Here is a 26,591-nt window from a genome sequence, read left to right as displayed (position 1 = left end):
TTCTGACTCCAGCCTTAGAAAGAAATGCCCTATCTAGCTTCTAGGGAGCTTACCAGAATTAGAAGCCATGCAAGACTTTCAGAGTATCTGGTATTTTTATCTCCAAAACTTAACTCTTAAGAACATTAAAACAAATTTTCATGTGTTGCTTTCACTCCCCCTTGCATAACACAGTATTGGAGCAGCACTTTAATTTCCCCACAGAGTTCTCTTCCAGGAAGAAATACTTCCTATTTTCATTTGCTCACTCACCCTGCTAATGTGTCTTAAAACTGGGCTTCAAAAAAACCTTGTTTCCACCCCTCTTTGTTCACAAAGTATTTATATACTTCAATAGTGAATCAGGATTTATAAGAAAATTAAAGACTTTTTAAGCACAAAATGGCCTTACTTGTACAAAAATGTCAAACCATGTATCAGGGATGACACTGTACCAAGGGGCAAGGGCAAGAATCACCCACCCATGGGCTCTGGAGGTGGGAAGGCTGGACAATCCCAGGCATGGGATAGAGCAAGGGGTCTCATGTAATTTTTTGCTTTTTCCTTCCCTGGCTACACTGTATCTTAGTTGGACCATGGTGCTGAATATATTTTTGTATGGACATGGAATTATTTGTAAAAATAATGGAATTACATGGAATAGTTTGTAAAAAATTGGTAGGCACTTCACCCCAAAATCTAGAAAATGGAAAATGTGACCTAATCTTTTAGTTACATGTAAACAGGCTATAGAACACCTAATTAATGAAAGTAAAAATAAATTTCCATAGATTTTCCTATTAATCTTTCCTCAGCTTCTGAAGCCACCCCTGGGCCACCCATGCAGAGAAGTAGAAGCTCCATCCATCACATCCTGCACAGAGAGCAGGCAGGGATGAACCTTCAGGCAGAGAAAGAGCAGGTGCCAATCACAAGAAGGGCAACTGGGATAAATGCATTCTGTAAATTAAGTTTTCCACATACTTTTAGATATAAACTCTGGGTTTTATAGCAAGTCAAGACTTATACTTGCTAACAAAAAAAAAAAAAAAATAATGAAACATAAACTAAGCCTGGTCCTAGCATAGGTGATTTACCATCAGTTAGATCAGTGTATCCCACAAATCAGAACCCAGTTTGGATGTACTTTTGCCTTTGAGGGTTTTTTTTGTTGTTTGGTTGATTTGGGTTTTATTCTTTTGCAAGATATTTCTTGAAAAGCATCTGATTTAAGATGTTTTCCTACCTTCAACATAGTATTGCTGACTCAGCTTGACTTCACAGTAATGTGGTACAGTTTTCATGGTCACATAGATGTGTTGTGCTACATTGACTTCAATGCAATTGAATTGGACCTGTACCTGTTTAAAACATTTATAAAACTGAATTCACACATGGCTTCCAGATACAGAAAAACCTCTGGTTAAGATGTTTAAGAAATAAATATTCTTCCTTCAGATATATTTGCATTTAAAAGCAGCATTAAGCAGTCAATATGGTAGCATTGGGAATGTAAAAGTAGATACAACTTAATAAAAGGATTTCAAAGAGCATCATTATTTCTAATCCAGGATGTTGCTATCACCTTCACATTTAGAAATCCAAATATTCACAAAAAGAAGTTTACCTTCTTTCCATTAAGCATCTTGCTTTTCTTCCTAGTGAATCTCACATTTGTGCACTGAGATTGCTGTGTGTCCAGTGAAAAAGAGCATATTTCCAGCCCACGGACATTTTCTGAAACAAGTTAGGAACAGATTGCAAAAATGTAATTTAAGCATCTTTAAGAAGAACAAAACCTTAAATTAAAATACACCATATCATAAGCTTTCCTTCTAAGTGAAAGGCACATGTATTTTATCTCTGCAAAAAAAGGGACAGTATATATAACTCACACATGGGAGTAGGAACAAGGATTTATTATAGATTGCTATAACTGAAGCTTTAAATGCAAATTTTAAAAATAAACCTATTAACTCTGAGTGAAGCAACTAGGAAATACCTAAATGGTAACATGAAGCACATGAATGGCAAGGTGTTAGTAAAAATAGACTACACACAGGAAGTTCATGTACTTCCATTTTATTTTAGTGCAGAACTGTAACTGCAGATGAATAAACTGTTTCTCCTTCTGTAAGGGCAGTCACTCATGTCCAGATTATCAGAGCAGACAGATATCGTGTGTGTCTGCATGGATGTCAGAGCTAGAAAGAAAAGGGCAGCTGTGTGCTTGGGGCACTGGCAGAAGACAAGTTATGTGTGTTACATTGGAAGGTAGAATTCATTATCTCAGTTCTCAGTCACTTTGAGAACTGTTTTATAGTAAAATGCTTTCATAAAAATATTTTTCTGATGTTACATGAAAACAGCTTGGTCCAATATATTACAATATGGAGTAAGTTTGGCTGAAATAAGCAAAAAATGAACAGAAAGAGCTCAGTAACAAAACTGATTCCTACCATCCAGACTGAGTGTTCCTTTAATGTTTAAATGAAGAGAGCATGGGCTTCCTTGGACACATTTCATCACTGTTGAGATCTTCATGCTTTTCAGTACCATAGAAGGTAAAGATGCAGGAGCATCATGGCAGAAGCTGTTAAAAATGTCACCTGCAAATGCAAACACAAGGACAGAGAAAACTCATCGTACACAGGATGTCTGGGGTAGAGCAAGCACTACAGAGGAAGTTCCAGCTCTCCTGAAATAAGTAAGAAAGTCACCGCTGACCAGCAAAGCCAGTACTTTGCCTAAGACTTTCACACAGCCAACATACCTAGTTGGCTTCACTAGCAATTTTAGGGGGTTGGAATAAATTTCTAGGCTTAGGGAAATGTTCACCCACAAGAGAAAGCAATCACACTTCTACCACCTAAGGTTAGCAGAACATGGCTAAACTAATAATTTATATAAACTTTTTTCAAAAACATTACCTGCATATTGTGAGCACTCTCATAATAGTACTTTAATTTTAGGACTTTCTGATGGTCTCCATTGCTGTTAAAATTTCCCTTTCACACAAGAGGGCACCATTGCATTCCTAGTCATGGAAGAGTACCCTACACCTACTGGATTTCCTTCTGCTTTAGACCAGAACAACAAGAGCAGAATAAATATTATCCAGGCCTTCTTCAAGGCACAGAACACAGCAATCAGCAGGCAAAGAACACAGCTACTATGCCTTCTTCTATTTCACTGTGTAATTTTAGTCATTCCAAAGCCTTAGGAAATGGGTTTGCAGAGCTAAAACAGTAGGCTAGTAAAAATGGAAAAAATAGACATAAATAAAACCTCATCAGTTAGCATATTTCACCTCTTTCTACTTCTCAGTCTGCCCTACACAGAAATCAGTTGTTTATTTATGAATTTATATCGGTACAGTGAATTTAATCCCCAGTGCATTCCTTGGGCTTCTCCACATCCATTGTTTGCAGTCCTGAAAACTAGTAATTCAAGAAACTATCAGAACAAATAGCCAGGGAATTGGGTTTTGTCCCTTGGCTTTGTGGTATGCAATGCAGCACAGTTCTTTTTAGCTCTAACTATATAACTATTATTTCTTTGAAATGTTTCATAGCCTTCTTCCTTCCATACATAGCATGAAAGTTAAAAACCACCCAAGTAAAAAAAGTATTTTATTGACCATTATCCTTTCCCCTGGTGAGAGGCTAGAAGAACAAAAACATATATATATATATATATATATATATACCATTCAGCTGTTCAAAATGCTCCTAGAAGGACTTCAGGAAGAATTGCAAAAGTATGAAAGTATGAAACAGCCGTGCCACAATACTGTGCTTGCCATAAAATTCAGGATAGCACTTCTAATGGAATCATCAAGAAAGGGTGCATCCCTCAATGTCAAGCCAAGAGCTGTTCTCAACTGTGGATGCTCATTGACTCACATGGAAGACAGATCCACAGCTCTCGCAGAGGAAAGGTAGGGTGTGGAGAAGGAAAGACAAAGCATATCCTTACTTATCCTTCCAACCCCTCAAGAGAAGGAAAATGCTCTAAATTCAAAGACTGAAAGTGTATTAACCTGAACAGGACTTCTTCCTAACTTATGAGATCATAATTTTCCCAGTGTCCATTGTCAAAGATCAGATACTGATACTGCAGAACGTCAAGACAGGCTGAAATAAATGTGGCACCTTTGCTTAAGTCTGTTAGGCCTTAAGTGCTCTCACACCTGATATCAGGAGAATTAAGTCCTGCATGATACATATCACATACATACAGTCAGAAGGGACAAACCCTTCACACCCGAATCTCCGCTCTGTTTGTCTGGTTTTGTGTCATTGAGCATATTTTGGAGGCAGCAGGATATGCTGATATGAACCAAGTGGAAAAGCATGGGAAAACAAGGACACTTTACCTCAACTGGCAGTAGATCTACTCTGAATTATCCAAAGAAATATTGGCAACTAGAGAAGACAATTTATGCAAACCAATGAAAAAACACAGATCACTCAAAATATACATATAAAGCTTTAAGAGCTGGAGTATGTTGGCTTTTGAAGAATTTATAAATATTTCCACAGAAATGAGACTGCCCTCGGAAGTACAGTGCACAGCAGCTGGATATGAACACTGTATTTCATGTTCCAAAAATGGGTGGTTTAATAATCCTAAGGGTATCTCAGGATAGAAAGTTATTGTACAACACTGAATTAATCCACCCACAACTAACTGGGAATTGCTTAACTATGTGATAACTATTACTAATAATGTGATAAGTGATGATTAGTTTGAGTTCTGTCTCTTTGCTCAAAAAGATATTTTCCTGAATGCATCATATGAGATGCAGTTGTGGATACCCAGTGGTATCTGGGAGTAACTGTTTCTGCTTAAGTTTTGGTTATTGGTGTAAATTTCTTGATCCAGGTTTATAAACTGGCCTAGTCCCATGTCTGCAGAGAAATTATTTAAGGGGAGGGCAACGTATGTAGACATATGTAGAGATAGATAGATAGATAGATAGATAGATAGATAGATAGATAGATAGATAGATAGATAGATAGATAGATAGACAGACAGATATTCAAAGTGGACGCTCAGTTACAAAATACTCTGTCATTCTGTTTGGGGATATTTGACCATATTATTTGGCCTTTTGGGGGAGGGGGGGGGATATTGTCATGATTTAGTTGACTTTTCTTCTTAGCTGTTACAGCCTGAAGTGTGATATCATCAGATGTCACAGAGTTGGAACTATCTTAAGAGAGCTCTAAGTCAACCTGGATGCATAACTGATATTGAATCAGCGTCAGACAGATGCACAAACACTCTGCTGTCCTGTCAGCAGACACACTGTTCTTAATCAGGGTTTCTACTATCAAACTGAGAACAAATGCACTGAATGAAATTAAATTACACTTCCACTTTGGATTTTTTTCCATTAATTCTATAATAGATTTTGAGAATTGCAAAATATGCTGCAAAACACATTCATAATAAAGTAAATGGATCATATCATGCATGAGGATACTACCATTGGATTATAGTAAATACATGATACGACCAGACAGAAAATAATTTTCATTGTATAAATCATCACAGTATGAGACTCATTTCTGACTAACTCTTCAGTAAACTCCCACTTTATCATCTTTTAATCCCCGCTTAAGATATTTTCTTCTGGAACACACCCCATTTTCTTTTTCACACCCTTTTCCTTTTATAGATAAAACTACTATACCTCAGAAGACATAAAGATACATCTTGCTACACAAACCATCTGCTGAGTAAATCTTACCTAAATTTTGTGTTTATGAATAATAGCTGTAATTAGCCCTACATGGCTACATGAGAAAGGGATTGTTGCTTTAATAAAAGGTTCCTTAATTATGGGCACATATCAGCCCAGGCATAAAGAGGCTTATTATTCAGCATGTAGACATTTCCTTGTACTTTTGCCATCAGGTCAACCACAGCAGATAATTTTTTTTAATCTGATGATGCAGCAATCAACCTAGAATTGTCACGACAGTAAAGGACACTTTATGTACAGTTGGATGTTAGAAGCCAGAGATGAGCAATGAATATGCAATAGAAATGAATAGATGAATAATTTGAAGCCTCAGGTAAGGAGATGAAATTGGAGAAGAGCATGAAAAAAACAAAGGCAGAGAAAACCTATTAATAACAGAACTGGGACAACACCCAATAGAAAATCCTAACTGTTTTGTTTTTTTTTATCTGATATGTCTTCCCTACAAGTATTGTAAGAATCTGAGCTACTTAAGGATACTGACAGGGCTAAATCTGTGAGCATCTCTAAAGCCTAAATCTGAATTGCTTCACTGGCATATCATTCCGTGAGTATAAATTACAGTAGTATTTCAAATCTATTTGCATATGATTTACCACAGTGTCTGCTGCATCTGTTCATTAGGATGATTCACCAAAATTCATCAACAAAGTAGACATGCTCTCCTACAATAACCACATGGTGCACTTCAGTTAATAAGTACCAAATTTCACTACTTGAAAGTACTCACAGCAATTATGAAATTGATTAAATTTTAGACTGACAGCCTCTCTTTCACAATAGATTGCAATGTACAGTAAATTAAAAGGGTTTCATGGTTGTGTGTTCAGAAAACATTTCAAACTTTCAAGGATACTGAACAACAGGGTGATATACTGTGCCAACTATATCTTCTGAAAATGTAATTTTTTTAAAATTCAATACTTTCAATATATGGATATGTTACAGTGAATTTCAAATACTACAGCAGTTCTTCTGTGCTACCTAACAGTCTAGAAGAGCAGGAGGAAGATGGCAGAGTCAAAGCCACACTGCCAAATACTACTGAGGTGGTGGTTGCAAATTTCAGGAAATATCCTTTTGTTGCAGCTAAAAGAAATAACTACTGCAAAGGTTCTCTACTATAGAGTCAAGGTCTCTTAAGGTCATTTTACCTCAAGTAACAAATAATTTTAAAAAATAATATAGAGAAGGAAGTATGCAAAGGAGTATACACCCACTGTTGCAAAAGTGAATTAGGATAAAGACAAAAAATGCTTTTTCATCACCCCTGTAAGGCTGAGTCATCCTACATGTTAATTGTCTTAAAGACAGCTGATAAGTTTTTTTCAGACAGCACTGAAAAACCTACAACCAGCTTCATGTATATCATCTTCAAAGATATGGATCTTTAGTTTAATGAACCCTTCACTGCCCTTCCCATTAAGAGTGAAACATCTAGCTTATCTGATGTGCATCATCTGCATGTCCCTGCATCGGGGATTGGACCAGAAGATTCCCAGAGGTCCCTTCTGACCTCAGCCAGGCTGTGTCTTTGATCTGCACAACTCTGGCAGTCAACAGAGAGTGACAACCCCTCTTGCCTCTCTCCTAGCATATAAATCCTATTGTCCTAAAATGGATGGAATGAATCACCACCTCGTGGTACCTGTGAGTCTCTGCTATCTAGATCTGCATTTGTTTTTAACTGCACAGAACAGATTTTAACTCATAACCAACAGAATTGCGGGTGTTCTTCCTTTTGAGAACAGGTTGAAGGGCTTGATTTTCTCAGCCTGAACTGCTCAAGGACATAAAGGCATGCTTCAGCTAGCAGAGCAAGGGTCAGCACCCCTGTTTCTTCTTCTTCCTTCCACATAGTTTGTGCAACTACCAACTCAACTGCCTAATCCTAACAAGATTCATTCACAGTCTCTGAACCAGCCACCGGAAGTTCACTCTGCTGACTGGCAGAAGACTTGAGATTTTTTCTGGTGAGACTTTTAACTGCATCCATTCCATATACACATTATTTCTCTCCATCTCAACACAATCCCATAAATACCACACATTCCAAGTAAGGAGTTGTGCCAGCTGATATTCAGTTCATGCCCCATGTCATAGCATCAGTATCTCACATGCTTGAGCTCAGCATCGCATCTTCTCCCTGTCTATGGACTCACTGCCACATGGATTCAGGAAAGGCTTTGTGGAGACCAGCAGTCTCAGAGCTGAGCCTCCAGCTAGGACAGTCCTCTCAGGGGGGCTGTGACTGTCCTCTCAGGGGAGACTGTTTGCGAGGCAGCTGCCTCATACTTCCCTGCAAATGACTGCGTGCACTGGAGGAGTGACTGATGGAGGCTTCAGAGTTCAGGTAATTCAAGCCCCTGTGTTATTACTATAGGCAATATCAATAACGAGTAGAAGCAATAAAAACATGTAAAGTGACTTAGCACACTCTCTTTCCTTCACTATGGTATGGAAAATTATAAAGCAATTGTCATTATTAACCTATTATTTATCAAAACTTACCAATTTCCAATGTTTTTTATGAAAGAATTGGTGGTAAGTGCCTTGTTATGACAGTGATCTGATGTCACTAGCATAGTGAATTTAATATCTTTAACAAATTATCTTTAAAAACAAACATAGTAAAAATGTGAATAATGTATACTCACCAGAAGGCTTGCTTTTACAGTGAATCCCCTGCAAACAGAAACAAAATATTTTAAGAGCTGAGGTAATAATAAAAATAAATATTGCTCAATCATTGTACACAAGTAAACATACCTTAAACAGGTAAATGTATTCATTGTCCACAACAGAAATAATATTCAAGATTAAAAAAAAATATTTTCCAATACCATGAAAAAGCACAACAGTGCTGCATATGACAGCCTGATACATATTGGGGACACAAGATCAGCATTATCCTAATTTTCATGTATTTCTACTGAGGTGTGTAATTGTTCTAACAAACATAAAAGTTGCATCAAATACAGACATAATTTTATAGATACTGCATTCCTACTGACCAAGAGTTTATGCATTACTTCATTGAACTCTACAATGGATTTGTTCACACCAGAGCAAAAAAACCCAACAATTTTATAATGGAAGATATCTAGAACATTATTGAATATTATATGATTTTTAGAAGATCCCACTAGAAAGGAAGCATTATAGCAATTGCAAAATCAGTCTAGAAATAAGACTTTTTATTTCTGACATCTGGCTTAGAAGACTGAAAATTAAATTACTCCATTACCACAGTACTTATTGTGTTCAAGGGAAATTGTTTTTGTAAGAGGCAAAGTGAACCTGGCATTGAGATTTTAACAAGCTTCTAGCTATCTTTCAGACAGACTGCATCCATTTTCCCATTAGAATAAACATTTAACCACACACTAAAATTTTGTAGAGTACAGAAATAACAAATCTTACTTTGACTGCTATGCATGACATTCTAAAGAAGGACTATTCCTTAGCCAGCAAATACTGTTTGCTGCTGTTTTGGCATTCAGGTCTCTGGCATAGCCCTTATAGCAGTAGTCTTTTGCATAGAGAATATATGTTCCCATTTTCTTTCCTTTAAAAGCAGTGTCCTGTTGACAGAGATACTTTTATCACACTCACAGAAATAGCAGGCACCACCTTGTATCCTCTGCTCTCAAACAGAATGGCAGCTCTTAGTCCTTTTAAAACATTTTAGGATCTTGTCCAGGAGCCAAGAATCTGTGAGTTTTAGAGCCAGCAAAAGTCTTCTGATGGACATCTAGAAGTTCTTGAACTGAAACTCAGACGTTACAGCCTGGGCAAGCATTAGCACATCATAAAATAACTATTGCTTGGTTTTCCAGGAGGCTTTCATCCACAGGAAATCCTGTGCCGCTCAGAAACAAAGCTGTAGAGCAAAACCATATTGCTACAGGTGAGAAATGGCAGCATGTCCTGTGGCAGCTGCCTGGGGTACCTAAGTGTGTCCTGCTCTTCATGACAGCTTTTCATTTGAGTTAAATAAGCTCCGTCTTAAAGGAGGCCTTAAGAAAGCCAGTGACCACTGTCTAACCTGAATCAGTTCCTATCCTTCTGTCCTTTTGGCACTTCTATTTTTTAACAATCACTTTTGGGTAAGTTGTCATCTTTTACTATTGGCAATTTGTTACTATGAGTCAAAAAAAGTGCAAATGCATAAAATGTGGTATTTTAAATCACGTTTTATAATAAAACAGACGTAGTCATATACTGTCATTAACTGAAGATTAGAAAAATTATTTGTGACATTGTTAAAGATATTTTTTTGGCTGCTTCTACGGCATATTACATTGATACTCCAATTACGGCCTGTTGCAACCAGACAAGGGGTAATGGCTTTAAATTAAATGAGAGTAGATTTAGATCAGACATAAGAAAATGTTTTACAGTGAGGGTGGTTGAAACATTCAAGGCCAGATTGGATGAGGCTGTGAGCACAGCTCACAGCTCACAACTGATCCAGCTGGGGCTATCCCTACTCACTGCAGGGGACTAAATGACCTTTAAAGCTCCCTTCCAGCCCAAACGATTTTATGATTCTCTAAAGTACACCAAACTTCTTTATATAACAGTTCTAAAACTGGGATATTCTATTTCAATGATTTATTATTTCCTCAAATCCCCATGAAAAACTGAAAACAGTAACTGATAAACCCTAATTTCTGCTGTATCATATAAATACTCATTATTTATTAACTATTTCTGTCCCCTTCCCCACAAAATAAGCTTCATTGGTAATTTGGTGATGCTCCCAGTGCACATTCATCAATAAAAAGAAGACTATAATTTTCTGAATTATTCAGTCCAACACTAAGCCAACAGAAGTGGAACATGCCATATTTTATGCTCATATAAAATTACCAGATTTTTAACTGCTGTTTCAAAGTCCTAATTTTGATTTTTTTTCTTAATAAATCCTGCAGAAGTGTGCTTCAAGAAAACTTGAATTGAGTCACTTTTGAGCTTCTTTATGGCCCTAGGAAGTGGAATAGCCAAATACACAAAATCACTCCAAAAAATCAAGGTAGTGAGTTAGAGAACTCACTTTTTTTGTTGAGAAAACCTAACTGCTAGATCAACTAATTTCTCAGTCATTAGTTACTGGAAGAAATTAATCTCTCATGAGGCTGATCATTCAGCAAATTACCTCCATATTTTTAACTTCCCATTTTGCAGCCAGACTGTTGAAAATTGACTTGACAGAGTTCCCAATTGCCAGTCAAAATTTCTTAGAACAGCATAACTTCTCTAACCATTCTTTCTGGTTACAACGTTAGTGCAAAAAACACATTTTAAAAAAATCAAGACCACAAACAACAAAATTAAACAACAGATTAAAAAATTAAACAACAAAAACATTTCATAAAAATCAGAGGATTCAGCCTTTTTCTTAGAGAAGGTCATCTCCCTATTACGACACCTGAAAAATAAAAACTGAAAACTGAATGTAAAATAATTAAATTACATATATTGTAGGGGAAAAACTGAAACACCCCCTTCTGTGGGCTGTGGCATGATAAAGAAATCCTCTAACACCTAATTAATTACTGGTTTTCACTATTGCATGGAGGAATCCTATCATATGAACTCTTACATTTATTTTCTTGTATTTTCCATAGGAAAGAAAGAAACATCCTTTGTGACTTTTGTTCTGGTAGGGAGATGTTTTGTCATTCTTGGGCACTTGGTTGAGTTCTGGGTGAGGAGTTGTTGGGAACATTTACATAAATAATCAAATATTTGCACAAACACTTGCCAGTTACAGCAACATTTGGTCACAGCCAAATTTCTTATTTTTTTAAGTGTTTCTTTTTATTGTACAATACCGAGTGGGTGGGGGTGGTATTTTCTCTTACAATCATTTTGCAAAACAGTCCAGAGACCATTTGTCTGAAAAAATAACTCAAATGAATTAACCAAGTTCCTCTCCCACTTTCTATATCTTTATTTTTTCAGTAATTTTCAGTGATAAGTGCAATAGAAAAACATGACACACTAAAACCAGAATGGAAATTTTCTTCCCTTTTCACAAATGCCGAGGGCATCTTTTATGCAAAAATAAGATCCTGAACATGATAGTACATTTTACTCTTATACAGGTAGAATCTTTGATTCATATCTTCTTTGGCAAAGAGCCTAAGCAAAGTATACTTACACAATGCACAAACAGTTAGGGATTTTCCTATTTCTCTGGGGTTTTCCCCATTTGTGGTATTACTCAACTGTAGCTAGAGGTTATCTGAACAGACACCACCAGCATGCAGCACTCTGAATAGAAGATGTGGTGCCAACTTTTTAGCTAGCACAGCAACTTCTCCTCAATCGAAGACAATTGTAATATCCCATTGTTCTAATAACTGTAGAGAAGAGAGTGAGATCAGCAGAGGAAGACTTGGATTAGGGGGCACAGGGAGTGTTTTCATGAATTAAAATTGCCACGAAAAAGAAACAAAGATCAAATCTGCTTCCCATTTCCTCGCATGTCTTCAGGCACTAAATCAAGTGCAGAATTGTGGAAATTCTTCCCTGGATGTTCTGTCATGCTGGAAAGAGTCTGAGGAAAATCTGGGTTCAGAGTCTACCTGTTATTTCTGTTGGACCTTGTTCATAGAAGAGTTGGTGGCAGCTCTTCCACAGCTCCGTAAGGAATAGTAAAAAACCTGAAAATGCCTTAAAATGCATTCTTTAGTGGGGACCAGGTTGTCAGACATTTAACATTGATTCGTTAAGTTATCTACATTAGTCAGTTTTCCCCCCTCTTTAGCAATGCTCACTGGTAAAGCTACTTTAGGTTCAGTTGTCAGAGAAGGCAGAGAGAAGGGAACATGACCATATTCTTACATTTCTCTCTATTCCAACAATTTCTATTCTTTAACCATCATTAAAAGCAAGCATGGGATTCTATGTACTTTTACAACACAGGGAAAGGGTGGGTTTGCAATAATTGATGCTCAAACTGTAGCCAAATGCCAATAAAGATGATTAATCTGAACATGTTCTTTTTTTAATTTCCAATTGAGAGGAGATGCTCTGCAAAAATCCATCTTATTCTGCACATAAATAGAGAGGAGGTCCCAGATCACTGGGTATAGTCCCCTGACAACCACAGATACCATATAAGCTAATCCCTTTCAAAAACTGGCGAAGCATCATTTTAAAATCAGCCTCTAGTAAAAAACCTGGCATGCCAGTGCGATCTCAATCATCTCCATAAGGAAAAGTTCTTTGAGCAGTGGCCGGCCATAGACAAAGTTATATGCATCCACCATTTAAGAACTTTGGATGGAAACTGAGAGGATTCAGAGTTCTATCTGTATCAAAAGCTCCACAGACCATCAACAAATCACTGTAATTCCTTTCACAGAGACATTCAGCCCCAGAAACTATCTAGGGATTACTTCATGGAGACAAACAACTGAGTATGTTTTAGCATTTTCCAGAGCTATTTTCGTAGGTAAAGGCCATAATGCCTTTGCAATTTACACATCACTGATGCTGGTGGGGACTGGAACCCCACAGAACTTTTCTCATTGTATTCTTAGAAAGCTCACTGTTGTTTTTATCTCACCAAATGTAAGGAAACAGAATTCTTTACAGTAAAAGAAATCATGGTGATAACATAATGATTCCTCTCCCACTGAAAGAAGACAATTATATCATGGTCAAGTATTTATACAAAAAAGCTTGTTATTGGAAGTGGGTGAAAAGGAAAAATAATACATCTCCAAAACACACTTGGCAAGTGAATGAAACTGTGGTTATATTTACCAAGAACCAGAGAAATTGCAATTATTAATATACTTAATATGAAAATTTAGAACTGTTAAAAATTTATAGTTATTACTGCTGATACAGTGCCCTCAAAAGACCTTTTCTTTAAAGAAGCATCTGTATTTGTTATGACATCATATGTAATTATTCTCATTGCCAAGGTAAAACTATTTTACTAATGACAGTTTTCAATTTTTGGCAAATCATGAGGTTGTTCTTCAGCTTTTACTGACAATGTGGTGATCTGATACATGTGAGCAGTGTGCAGTGGGATTAGCTAAGCAGTCATAGATGGAAACATTTGGACTGTTATCCATGCAGAAAAGAAACAGGCACCCAAACTTATGGCAAAGCATTATTTTAGACTACTTCAAACTACAAAAACACCTGGATGCTGCTGGATTGTTTTACAGAATGCTAAAACAAAATATCTGAGTTATGTCTACACAGTATCCAGCTCCAGGTCTTTTCCCTGTGTGTTCCAAGTGGAATAAAAAACTCCAAATCCAATCGCATTATCACAGTGCTGAATCTGAAAGAATAACTGCTACTGAGAAGTGGGATATGAAGCTGTGGCTCAGTACAATGCTAATGAGGTCATGCACTTTTTGGATGAGAGTTGGCTTGAGTCCAGCAGAGCAAGGTAACATCTGGCTGTGTTAATGCTCTGTTGATGTGCTCTGAGCTCATCAGTGAAACAGCCGTGAGCAAACAGGGAAGACATGATTGTGCTTACCGAAGATTATTCGACACTCTCCAGTAAGACTTCACAGGGATCACAAGCAGAGACTGCTACCAATTGTCACTGCACCACCTTCCATTTCACATGTAAATGCAAAGGTACAGACCCTGTCTCCCACAGCCTGCTTCTTGGCCAACACCTCCATCACAGCTTAGCAGTACTTCAGGGAGTGCACATGACTAAGACCCTCAGCCCCCTTAGATTTTCATCCTTTTGTTTACCTGCTACTAGTCAGGTATAACAGAGATTTCTGTTTTCCAGGCAGTATGCATTTCCTCCTGCACTGCACTGATGCAGAGGAATCCTGTTCCTGTACTATGACTGCACTGCTCCATATGTTATCAGTACTGCATGTGGCATATAATATCTTCTGGCCCTTGCAGTGGCTACATGGCTGAATGCCTTTCACAGAGCAGAACAACTGGAAGAATTAGAAGCACAGTAATTTCTCAGAACTCTTGGCAGTGACATACATTTATCCTATAAGTGAAATAGCCAGAAAAACAATATTGCTTTGAGGTCTCTCAACTGGGAAGAATATTCCCCACTCCTAATTTTTTTTAATTAATTTTATTTAAAAGTGATGTTGAGATACAAAAAAAAGGACCTACATATAAACCAGTTGCTTTTAAATTTATTGGACCAAAGGGAGCTATGACTGCCTGAAATAAAAGCTGCCTGTTCCATTGTATGCTTCAGCTCCAGGACTAGAAGCAGAATTTGCTTGAAGCAACAGCATGTATTAACTTCTTTCTTTTAGAAATTAAAAGAACCAAACAGAAAAAAATCAACCAAAATTTGTCAATCATTCTGATGTCATGTTTCCTACAATATTAATACAAGTTGTTAACAAAACAGAATAGCATACAATAGACACAGTAAAATTAAAATCTACTTTGACTGCCATACCCTCAGCTGGTATAAATCAGCACCATCTCATACACAGTGTCAAAAATTTCAGACTACTCAGCTACATGAAAGGAGAACTAATCTACCAAATCAGCACTTCTAGTATAACCATGAGACAGGGACACCCTGACACAGCATTAAATAGTTCAATTACTTACTAGAGTTCTCATACAGGGGATGATAAAATGGAATCAAAGAAATGTAGGGTGGAAGTGATCTCTGAAGGTCACCAAATCCAGCCTCCTGCTAGAAGCAGTAGTCACCAGCACCAGATCAAGACAGCAATTATTTCGGTCACTTCTTGAAAAACTGGAGGACAGATTCCACAAGCCCTCCAGACAGCCATGGATATCATGGTGATATCCTGTGGTTTGAGATTATGATGTTATAATGATCTTAGTAGCACAAAACAGGCTACAAGAAAAAAGATCCATCAGCAACACTGACAACTGAGACTAGCAGTCTCAGAGGTGACTGGAATCAGTGGCCAGTAAGATTGCCATAGAAAAGAAAGAACAGAGGAGAAAGAAAGAAAGCAAAAGAAAGATTATGAGAGGGTACTCTCCAGAACAGAACTGCTCCTCCTGCTGCTGGAGACAGTAATTATTTCATTTGGGAATATGTATTTTTATTTTTGTCTGAAGATACTTTTCTATTCCAGTTACTCCCTTCTCATATATCCTAACACTATTGCTCAGCAAAAAGAGGAGATATACTGCAGGCCTGGTTTTCCAGTGGCATACACAGCAAAGCCCACATTGTTTTGCTCTAGGCAACTATTCTTTTAATGTATCTCTAGAGTCAGTCCCAGGAGCAGCACACAGTGCTCAGCTGTACACTGTGAAATTTATAAATTAAAAATGTCACACAGCTCACATTTAGAAATTGTGGAAGACTATGGCTGTGAGACACATTCCACTGATTTGAATGAACTTTGATGCAAGTGGGGATAAATTTTTTTGTCCATCGTGGTGGGTTGCCCCTGGCTGGATGCCAGGTGTTCATCACAGACACTCTGTCACTCCCCTCCACCACTGGACCAGGAACAAAAAAATGTAACAAAAGGCTCCTGGTGGGAGATAAAGACGGGGAGAGATCACCCAGCAGTTGCCATCACAGGCAAAATAGACTCAGCTTGGGGAAATTAGTTTAATTTATTCCAAATTAAAATCAGAGTAAGTTAACAAGAAAATAAAAACAAACTTTAAAGCACCTTCCTCCAACCCCTCCCTTCATTACAGACTCAACTTCACTCCTGATTTGTCCACCTCCTCTGACTCAGCAGTGCAGGGGATCAAGGAAAGCAGGCTGTTGTCAGTTCATCACACATCACATCATCATTGTCTCTGCCACACTTTCCTTCTCAGGGAAAGGACTCCTTATACTCTTCCTCCTTCTGCTCCACTAAGCCGTCCCTCCCACAGGAGACAGAACTCCATGAACGAGAACTCCAAGACGAGTCCTTCCCATGGGCTGAGGTTCTTCATGAATTTTTCCAGAGTGGATCCCTTCGACAAGGTGCAGCTCTTCAGGAACAGACTGCTCTGGCACAAGTCCCCCACAGGGCTACAAGTCCTGCTAGCAAACCTGCTCCAATGTGGCTCCTCTCTCTCCACAGGCCACAGGTCCTGCCAGGAGCCTGCTCCACCATAGGCTTCCCACAGGACCCCAACCTTCTTAAGGCATCCACCTGCTCCATCAGAGGACAACAGAAAGCTGATATCCCGAGGTGCTACCATCGTCACTGATGGTCTCGACCTTGGCCAGCAGTGGGTCTGTCTTGGAGCTGGCTGGCAGCTTCTTACAGAAGCCACCCCTGCCCAGCTACCAAAACTTCACAAACCCAACACACCTATGCAAACATCAGCTTTGCCCGTGAGGAAAGGGTCACATCATTCCCAAGTAAAGCAAATTCTCCGTGAGGATTTTGCATTAGTGGGTAGTGAAATAAAGCCGAAGTTTTCAGCCATTTTCAAAAGGATTAAGTCAGCCAAATCTAAAAGAGGGCTTAGGAACTTGAAATATAATTTAAGCAAACTGGTAATCTCAGCTCAGCACCATGATCCATAATACCCAATGAATTGCCGCACAACACTAGAGGTACCTAAGCTTATTAGACACCTCCTTTTCTGATCTGAAATATCCCTGGACGCATGCAATTTGGTGTTTAGTTTGTGACCAGAATGACACTGGAATGATGTCTAGCTCACGTCAGGGATAGCAGACACTCAGTGACACACATCCACGTCCATATCCCCAGCATATCAGGTGGCTGGAGATTTAATAGTAACAGAGTAAAACTAACAAAACTCAAGCCTCCTTCAAACTGTAAATATTAGAGAAGGAAAGCAGAATATGAGAATTTTCCAGATTTTGTACTCCATCTTTCAAGTTCTTATCTCAAGGGACCACCAGGTTCAACATCCTCCTTAAACTGAAGCAGTTCTGAGCTGCCTGTTTGCCACACTGTGTGGTAAATAGGAGGGTTTCCCAGGCCTCCTGTCAAAGCAGTTAGAGTGTACAGACGGGAAATGGAAGAATGCTGGTCTGAGAGAAGGACAGGGAAGACACAGTGAAATTTTTAAGTTGAGTTTGTTGAGTGCTTTCAACATTCACATGGGAGAACTGTTTCCTACTTATATTTTATTCTAAGCAGTGATCAGAAAACAAACCAGAAACTGAGACTTTGGAAGAGTAGCTCTCAGCAGCTGCTCCACAAGGAGAGCATCAAACTCTCACTCATAACTCAGGTTTGTGGACTCTAAAGAGTGGAGATCAGACTAACGAGGTGCTTAACTTTTTCCCTTGCCTTTCCTCATGCAGCACCATGCTGAGCATGCAGGTTTCTCATACTGCCCTGACAAGTCTCTAGTGCTTTCTCATGATTTCCACTGAATCTGTATTTAATAACCTGGAACCACAGGAACAGAGCAGCATCACAAAATGGGTGAATGTTGTAGACACTACCCTGAAATGTTGGAGGTGCAGAAACTTAAAAACAAAAAAGAACTTGCTAACGCTGCCATCATGGATCACAAACTGATACTAAAATTTAGAATAACATAGCACGCTTGGCAAAAACTTTTTATAAGAGTTCCAAGACTTTGGAGGCCACATTTCAGGGTTGAGACTCCCTTCAAAGCAGGAGCACATGTTTCCGGGTTTTGTGGCTCTGACTAAAATTATATTTCACTCTCTTTTCCTTAAATAGAAGTAAATTTCAAATCTAAATAATCCTGGAACTACCCCTGATTATAGCTCTTCCAGATGAGAAGTAATTTTTAATGTTGACTTTGGTTTTACTCTAGCCTTAGCTTGTTATGTTGTGTAAGGATATAAGGCCATACAAATGATCCCACAGGACATGGCAGAAGCCATGGTAGTCTCAGATGACTGTCCAGGGAGGCTTCTGCATTCCTGCCTGGTGCCACAGTATCAGTTAAGGAGCTGCTTCTATTAAAGACAATGCTAAACATGCCTGATTGGCTCTAATCATGCTTGCTTGAGTTACAGAAACATTCTAGCCACAACAAAATGAAATATTAGGAAATATTAGTACATGAAAAGTTTCTCAGCTGTATTCTTGAAAAATTTTGAGAGGACTATTTCCTGGCTATTCATATTTGTATTATTGTGGTGTCTCAAAATCTGAATCCTACATCAGAATCCCTACACCAGAATCCCTACATACATGCCTTTGCTCTCCTAATAAGAGCAACAAAAGCCAAAAACACCTTTCCCTGACAGAAATAGCTGTATAGTACATGAGAAATTTTAAAAATTCAAAATTTGCCATGTAGAGAAACCCTACTGAAAATATCTAGTGTATATTGTAGCACAAACATTTGCAGTTTGAGATAATTGATAGAAAAGCTAGTTATATATAAATTTGGAAAATTTAAAGAGAAATTAATCATATCCAATACAAATTAATAATTTAAAATGTCATTATATGTGTCTATTTCTCAAAATTTTTACTGTTAATCATAGTTTTGTGGGGGTATGGGGAAGGGGAAACAAACTGTGCAATAATCAGTTTACCTTTATAAATCCTCCATGTACTATAGCTGCTAAACTTCACACAGGACAATTAAAGGAGGCAGAGGTCCAATAAAAGGGCTTCCAAAAAGGCAGAAAACTACTAATTTTACAACAGCTAAATAAACCCATCAGTGTTCACTACTTTCATATGTTGTTTCACACTATGCCTCATTTTTAATGATAGCACTTACTGAAAACCACCTATGCCATACATTTGCTTAAAAATTGTATGTGATTTTTGACCTCCACATGCAAGAGAAAATAAGCTACAAAGGCAGACTGAACAGTAATACAAATCTGACCATGCTCTAAAGATTATTCTATTGTATCATATATAAATATAATATGTTGAAAATGAGGGTGGGAACTCCAACGAAGAGATATTACTTATCAAAACTAAGCATGAAGCATCACATTATAATGATAACTGAAATTATGAAAAATTATAACAAAGATACCAAAATTCAAAATGCAATGGAGAAAAATCATTGCAGTCATAGAAAAAGAAAAGCAGGTCAGGGAGATGAGGAAGTGGGAAAAAGATGAAGGAAGTTTGCATATGTAGGGATGAAAGTGAAAAATAAAACTGGATACAGTGAATAATCTTAACTGCAATAAATTCAATTTCCTCAGTTTTTCCAAGAAAAGACAATGACTGCACATCTAGTACTGTACAGTGTTGTTTATGTGATTCATACTCTCTGAAAATATGCAGACAAGTAGAGGCAATAGCAAGACAAACAGTTTTCCAGAAATTATTGAAATTCACCACACTTATTCAAAGCAACTATGTTGAAACATTTCCTTTCAAGAGAAAGACCCACAAGTAATTTGCAAATTAAAACTAAAACTCACTTCATTTTTGCATAGACACTTCCTGAATGAGATTGCATGTCCCAAACAGTTTTCGTGGTGAGTCCTAGATTTTGCATGCTGGAAGGAGAGGACATGCCATAGAGCAAAACAGGTCTTTGGCTCTGCTGACTGCTCCAAAGGATTAAGTCAAATACTATTTGAAGGACCATCAGTAGATCCCACTAAAGAGAAGAGGATGAATGAATGAAAGCAGAGATACTTGTCTTAGGAAAAAACTCAAGATGTCATCTACTCTATTTTTCTGCCTTAGGAAGAATGATATTTTTCTGAGACATATGTGAGCTACATTAGACAGCTCAGCTGTATTTTCTTAGTGTGTGTGGAGATCTCTATAAGCTCCACAGGCAATCTATCCTAGTGCTCAGCATCATTAGTTACTGTAATTTTCCCGTTCATTCATGACATCAGAAAATTCTGGCCCAGTGAATTCCTGTGGTTGTGAATGCAGGAGTAGTGCTGTGATGTGTCTTTATCACAACTGAGTATACATGAATTTACTGGTTCCATGATCATTCCCAGACAAGTAGTTCAGAGTTGGTCTGGAATTTCCTCAGCAACACACTGCAGTTTGGGGACTACTTTCTGGTTTGTATTCTTATTTATTTAAGACAGCAAATTTCCTGATTTTCAAAAAATAGCCAGTAAATGTTAACAAAATCAGGAAAAAAATTATAAGAAAATATCTTTTTCTGACAGTATGAAAACTACTACAAAAACATCTGTAACAGGTTGGTATATAAAACCTAGGGATCTCTTGTGGGGATAATGGTAAAAAAACTCATATAACTTCAAATATGGGATCCTGGTTTGAACAACCACCAAGTCACAACACAGCACACAGAAATTTATGGCTCCCAGAAACCAAATTATTTTTAGACAGAGATAGGAGGAAACTCCTTTGTTAGGTCCAAATTTATCCATCCATCCATCCATCCATCCATCCATCCATCCATCCATCCATCCATCCATCCACGAAGCCTAGCATTTCAAAGCTGAGCCAAAAAGCAAGGAGAGTATCCAAACCTATCCTTAGAAAGAAGTTTTTTAAACCTCTTTTGGTCCTTCTCATTTTTTGTCATCTCTGGTTCTCTCCTATGCACAGGCATTCTGTCAGGAGAGGAAGAATAGAATAGTAAAAATGGACATGACAATGTAGCACTGCCAGCTCCACAAAAGTACAAACTAAACTATTCCTAGACCTTATTGCAAGAATTACAAGCTAGGTCATACCACATGGCCTCATTAAAGTTATTACCACTCCTAGAAAACCCATCCTGGCCACATTTGATCAAATTACAAGTAGTTTCCCAACTACAAAGCAGTCAGATGGCTGTGGAAAGCACCTACTTCCAAGTGTCAATACCCACTACTTAGTTTTGGGTCCAAATGGAGCTGAAGGGTAGATCAGATCCTAAGATTAGGGCTGAGAGAGATTTGTAAGCTGAAATTTACTGCCAGTAATAAAGGCCAGCTGGTCCCATCTGCTGAGCTTTCTTATATATCCCTTTTTGGGATTTTTAAATATGTATCTCCTGTTATGGGTACTGGCTGCACATTACTGATGCTGATGTCTCACAGTGAAGCTTCTAGCACTGCCTTCTGTTTCAGTTCCAAAACACTTTGTCGGGTCCAGTTCCAACACCTTTTAGTCTGTGCCCCCAACTTTCATGACTGCTTGTATTCTGTGATTGCTATTCCGTGGCTAGTCTCTTTCCAGACCTTGAAACCTTTCTCTGGAGTTCCTGAGGAAGAGAGAAGGAAAAAAGCCCAGAAGCTACCATTGCAGTTTTTGCAAGTTCTGAATTGCAGAGCTTTCTCCATCTCTACTTCTCTTATAGGAACTGGTGGTACATGCTGTAACACTGAGGAACACTGCAGTGAGTCCCTGTTTGTACCTGTCACTGGCTGTTTCCTTCTCAGGGGGAGAGGAAATGTGACAGCACCCAACCAGTGGCATAGGACACAACAGGAAGCTGTCTTTGACCCAAAGAGCAAATGTGAAACACAGTCCAATAGATAAGCCACCCAAATGTGCTAATTTCAGCTCTTCTAAGTACCAGCAGAGAAGCCAAGCAAGGATCTCTAAGCAAATGGGTTAATATCACTCTAATACAACAAATCATTATTAGTGAGCCTCTTAAGTACGACTGTTTGAAATAATGAGTACTAAACTCATAATATTCAAAGCAGTTAATGGAAACATATAATTAAGACACACCACACAGGAAGGTCAGAACTCTTTTGTACTTGTGAAAACCGGAGAAATGAAATTACTTGAAGAGGGCAACAAAAGTGATTTGATGACAGGCAGAGAGGTAGACCCCAGGCTTTCTCTCTAGGGCATGCTCTCATGGATTGTACTGCACCTGAGCAAATATTACCAAAGGATATGTTTCATATATTTATGCATCTCCTTCAGTCATCAGATATATCCATGCCTACCCAAAAAAGTCTGTGTTGAGTTGTATTCCTAAAATGGGATTTCATGCTGTATTTCTCTCACTCACCCTGAGGAAGCCAGGTCTCTGATCAGTCTCTTTAGACATTCCCCATGCCTAAATTATGTTTTCAATCGGATTTTAGAGGACGACTGAATTATGTCACTTACATTATCGTGTCCATTTTCTAAAGGCTTGGGATCACTTTTAAAATACTAATTGCTTAATAACAAAGAATACCAATTTATGTCAGCTGACTTTGTGGACTAAAGGCCATATTGTAGCACTGGTTTTGCATTCAGCAAAATGCAAAAACAGTGCAGTGTGTTGCATTCAGGAAAAATGGACTGATCCATGGTATAAATAGCCAGTAAAGAAACACCACGTATTCTGACTATGAATAGCAGAAACAAGCAGCAGTTATATTAAGGATTTGCTGCCAATAACCTTTATAATTAGAGGGAAATCCCAGATTCAGTTCAGTGTTTACTTCTTTATCCATAGACTTTGGAAACATTACTGCATGAAATGGCAGACAATACAAATAATACTTCATAGTGTTCTGGGGAGTGTTTTTTAAATATAGTGCTCTTGATCTTTACCAGCTGTTGAATCAAATTTGGCATAAGCCTATTTCTTTGTGTACAGCCTGAAAACAATGTGGATTGTAAAATGAGTAGGGCACAAACCCAGTTTCAATTGCAGGCTGGGATTCCCCTATGCTTTTACAGGGAAACTTGGTTGATAACCATGTTTCCCATTGGGTGGGGCATGGAGACCATACCTATAGCATTTAATCTTTGAATTCTAGAATATCACATGACCTCTACAGCCAAGCTATTCAAATAAAGGAGAAATAAATCATAGCACATAATAAAAGCTTAGTTCATTTCCCACCATTCAACCCACAACTGTATATTTTTCATGCTGCTTAAAATTTCACCTAATACTGGCATAAACATCCGATGTTCTTTTTTTTCCTTTCCTGTATTGAACAAATGCACAGTTTGTGTTACAGTAATGAAACCCGAATATTGCCTTACACCAGGCAATGCTGAATACCCATGGTAAACTAAGAATGATTCATAAAGCTGTGGTAACAGTTCAATGCAGACGTTTTGCAAGTCGTATGCCTCAAAATATTTATGTAGCTATTTCCCTCCTAAGCACAACCAGTACTTTACTCTGATAAGGAGTAACCATGGAGGTCAAAACTGCTCACAAATATCTCGTGGACACAGCCACACTAAAATCTAGTCTACTGGTCAAATTCAACGGTTTCAGTTATTAAACCTGCTAAAAAAACTTCTGACAATACGCATAGTTTGTAAATTGCAGAAAAATGCAATTTAATTGTTTTTTATATCCCTATTGCCTTATGAAGAACCACATAGCCTCAAGTTTGAATGCAAAAGAGAAATTTATGATGCAAACTTCTGGGAAAACTTCCCAAGAAAAAAATCCAATTTCCTATAATATTCACTTAACATTCTATATATATTCTATTCTATAATATTCACTGTAACAACCGCAGCTGAAGGAATCTCTGACAGTTTTAAAACTACAATATCTCATTATCACATTAAGGAAATGGATAGAAACAAGTCACTGACTCTCTACTTTGTGATCTGATGTGCTATAGCAGAAGGGAGCACACACCTATTTCACACACACAAAGGCAAACTGTAACCCCTGACTAGTGCGCCTATGAAGAACACTGAGTTACACACCATGGGGAAGATTGACTGCTCCCTTTTAGAATAACTCATGAGCTGGATTGAGCCCACAAATCATGGTCAGTTATGCAGAGAAACTGAAGTTACTTTCAAAGTAAAAGGAAGAAGTTTCCTCTAACAAGCTATTCATGGGATTCTAAAGTTCATGTAGCTAAAGTGCTTTGCACTAGATTGAAAATGCTATGCTGGCAGTAATTTATGCTGTTGAGATCATTATTGTTCCCTCTGAGAAAACATTTTTGTCTTAAAAAGTCATTAATGCATTCAAGATTCTACTGAATACAACTAGCAGAAACATCACATACAGATCATGAACTGAATCCTGTCCCTAATATCGCAAATGATTGATGGAATAATTCTGCTATACTGGAAACAACGTATTTCCCTTGTAAATAAGAAAAATAAAACATGCCTTTCTCAGTTAATCAATCTTCAGTATTGGAAAAGGTAAGACACACTCTTAAAGGTAAAGGGATTCAGTCTGACAAACCTCAGGGGTGTGTCTAAAGGCAATTAGTGAATCAGACTTCGTAACAGACATATTGAAGACTTGACAGAGAAAGATACCCCTTAAGGTCCCCAGAGGTAAATCCTATCCCCTAGACTGAAAGCCACCAAAAAAGGTTGCTAATGATTTTTACATGCTGAGTCTGATAGTACTACACTCTTTGGAGGGATAAATTAGAATGGTAAATCATTTCTACTTTAAACTCTCATTTCAGCAGACCAAGGAGCATGAATTATTTAAAATACATGTGAATTTGCATTCATGAACATAAGTACATAAAAATTCTTGAAAAGTATTTGGGTACATCTAGAGATTAATCTCTTATGGCTATATTTTATTATTCCAAAAATATCTAAGTAGATAGACACTACAGAACTTGAATACAGGAACATTAATTACATTACATAAATATTTAAATATAGAGAGGGCTTTTTTTGTTCAATCTAGTATAAGTATCTTTATTCCTACTGTTTTTCTAGGATACACATATTAAATACAGAATAAATTGCTTTGAACTAACTTAATATCTGGGTAGTGCCACCACATTTAAGCAATCTTTAGAATGTCTCATTGCTTGTCCTAAATACTGACATCTTCAAGCTGAAGTTTATACAGAGAAATTCTTTCATACTATCAATTTCACTTATCTGTAGCCAGTACACAGTTATCATTCTCCACTAAGACTGAAAGTCAGATTGCCTATTATTTAATATCCTTTTTTTAAATTTATCTTTCTGTGTACTCTTTCTATGCTTACAATTTCAGAATGCCAAGAGCAGAGTATCTCCACACTGCCCCTTGGCGGGGATATCTGGAATCATACAAAATCCAAAGCTATTAAAGAGATGGTATGGTTCACACTCCTTTCATGCACATACAGAAGTCATTAAATTTAATACTGAAGTTACATTCAACCCACAAAATGAAAAACATATTCTACTCTTTCTCACGCTTAATCCATTTATTCACAGCAAAGTCAGTGCTAATATATTCCTAACATAATTAGCAATTTTTGAAACCTCTCATTCCTCCCTCTCACATCTCCTTGGCACCACTGCTGTTGTAAAAACTCACTCCAGAAAATTAATGAATATGAACCAAATTTTTTTTTCAAATACAAAAGACAGATTTTAAACTAACAGCAGCAGTTGCAAATGGTGTAAAGATGCACTTTCCTACACCCTTTCAGAGTAATTTTTGCCACTTTAGATACTTAATTCAGAAGGACAGGAATATAAAGTTAATGTTCAGGACAGCTGAAATATTTTTCCCCTTTTTTCCCTCTTGCTTTTCCTACAATTATTTTGACAGCATATAACTACTATATTAATAGACAGCAAATTGGAACAAGAGATTACCTGAGAACATGAAAGTCCACATTCTTCAATCCTGGGAATAATCTGACAATCAGCATTCCAAAAGAGAATTATTAGAAGAATCTGAACATAAATACTTATCATCCTAAACTGAAAAAAAAAAATAAAATAGAAAAAGCAAAACCTCAGAAGAAACCTTCTATTCTGACAATTCTCCCCCTCGTGCCAAAACTTTATTATGAATTTTAGTCCCTCCCACAGCACCTCTGAGCTCCTCCCTCTAAAACTTTCCAAAGACAGAAAATTGCTAGTTCTGGGAAATATAAAGCATGCTCAAGTCATTTCATATGTTCCAAACTGAAAAATAGGAAACAGTGATTTCTGACAATCACAGTAAAAGCCTCTTCCTTCTGGATTTAATCATAACAGCATTAGATCAGTTTGAACAGATTTCTTTTTTGTAAATTCCACATATAAATGGAAATTTT

At 37.6% G+C, this 26,591-nt stretch overlaps 1 protein-coding gene across 2 annotated transcripts in view; it reads right to left on the bottom strand.

Moving 5' to 3' along the window:
* The window catches only part of LOC131591938 (putative interleukin-17 receptor E-like), a 42,050-nt gene extending 15,771 nt beyond the window's left edge, over nt 1-26,279 (bottom strand). For both annotated transcript variants that reach the window (XM_058863071.1, XM_058863072.1), the window contains exons 1-5: nt 26,146-26,279; nt 8,410-8,437; nt 2,439-2,588; nt 1,607-1,716; nt 1,226-1,340 (exon numbers count right to left, since the gene is read on the bottom strand). In XM_058863071.1, coding sequence (XP_058719054.1) covers nt 1,226-1,340; nt 1,607-1,716; nt 2,439-2,588; nt 8,410-8,437; nt 26,146-26,247 — 505 coding nt within the window. In that variant the 5' untranslated portion in view covers nt 26,248-26,279. The remainder of the gene's footprint in view (nt 1-1,225; nt 1,341-1,606; nt 1,717-2,438; nt 2,589-8,409; nt 8,438-26,145) is intronic.
* Nucleotides 26,280-26,591: the final 312 nt, after the last annotated feature.

The sequence above is a fragment of the Poecile atricapillus genome, chromosome W (genome assembly GCF_030490865.1).
Source record: "Poecile atricapillus isolate bPoeAtr1 chromosome W, bPoeAtr1.hap1, whole genome shotgun sequence".
NCBI lineage: Eukaryota > Metazoa > Chordata > Aves > Passeriformes > Paridae > Poecile > Poecile atricapillus.
The sequence above is the reverse complement of the archived record's forward strand: the minus strand, read 5'-3'. Positions and strand labels throughout refer to the sequence as shown.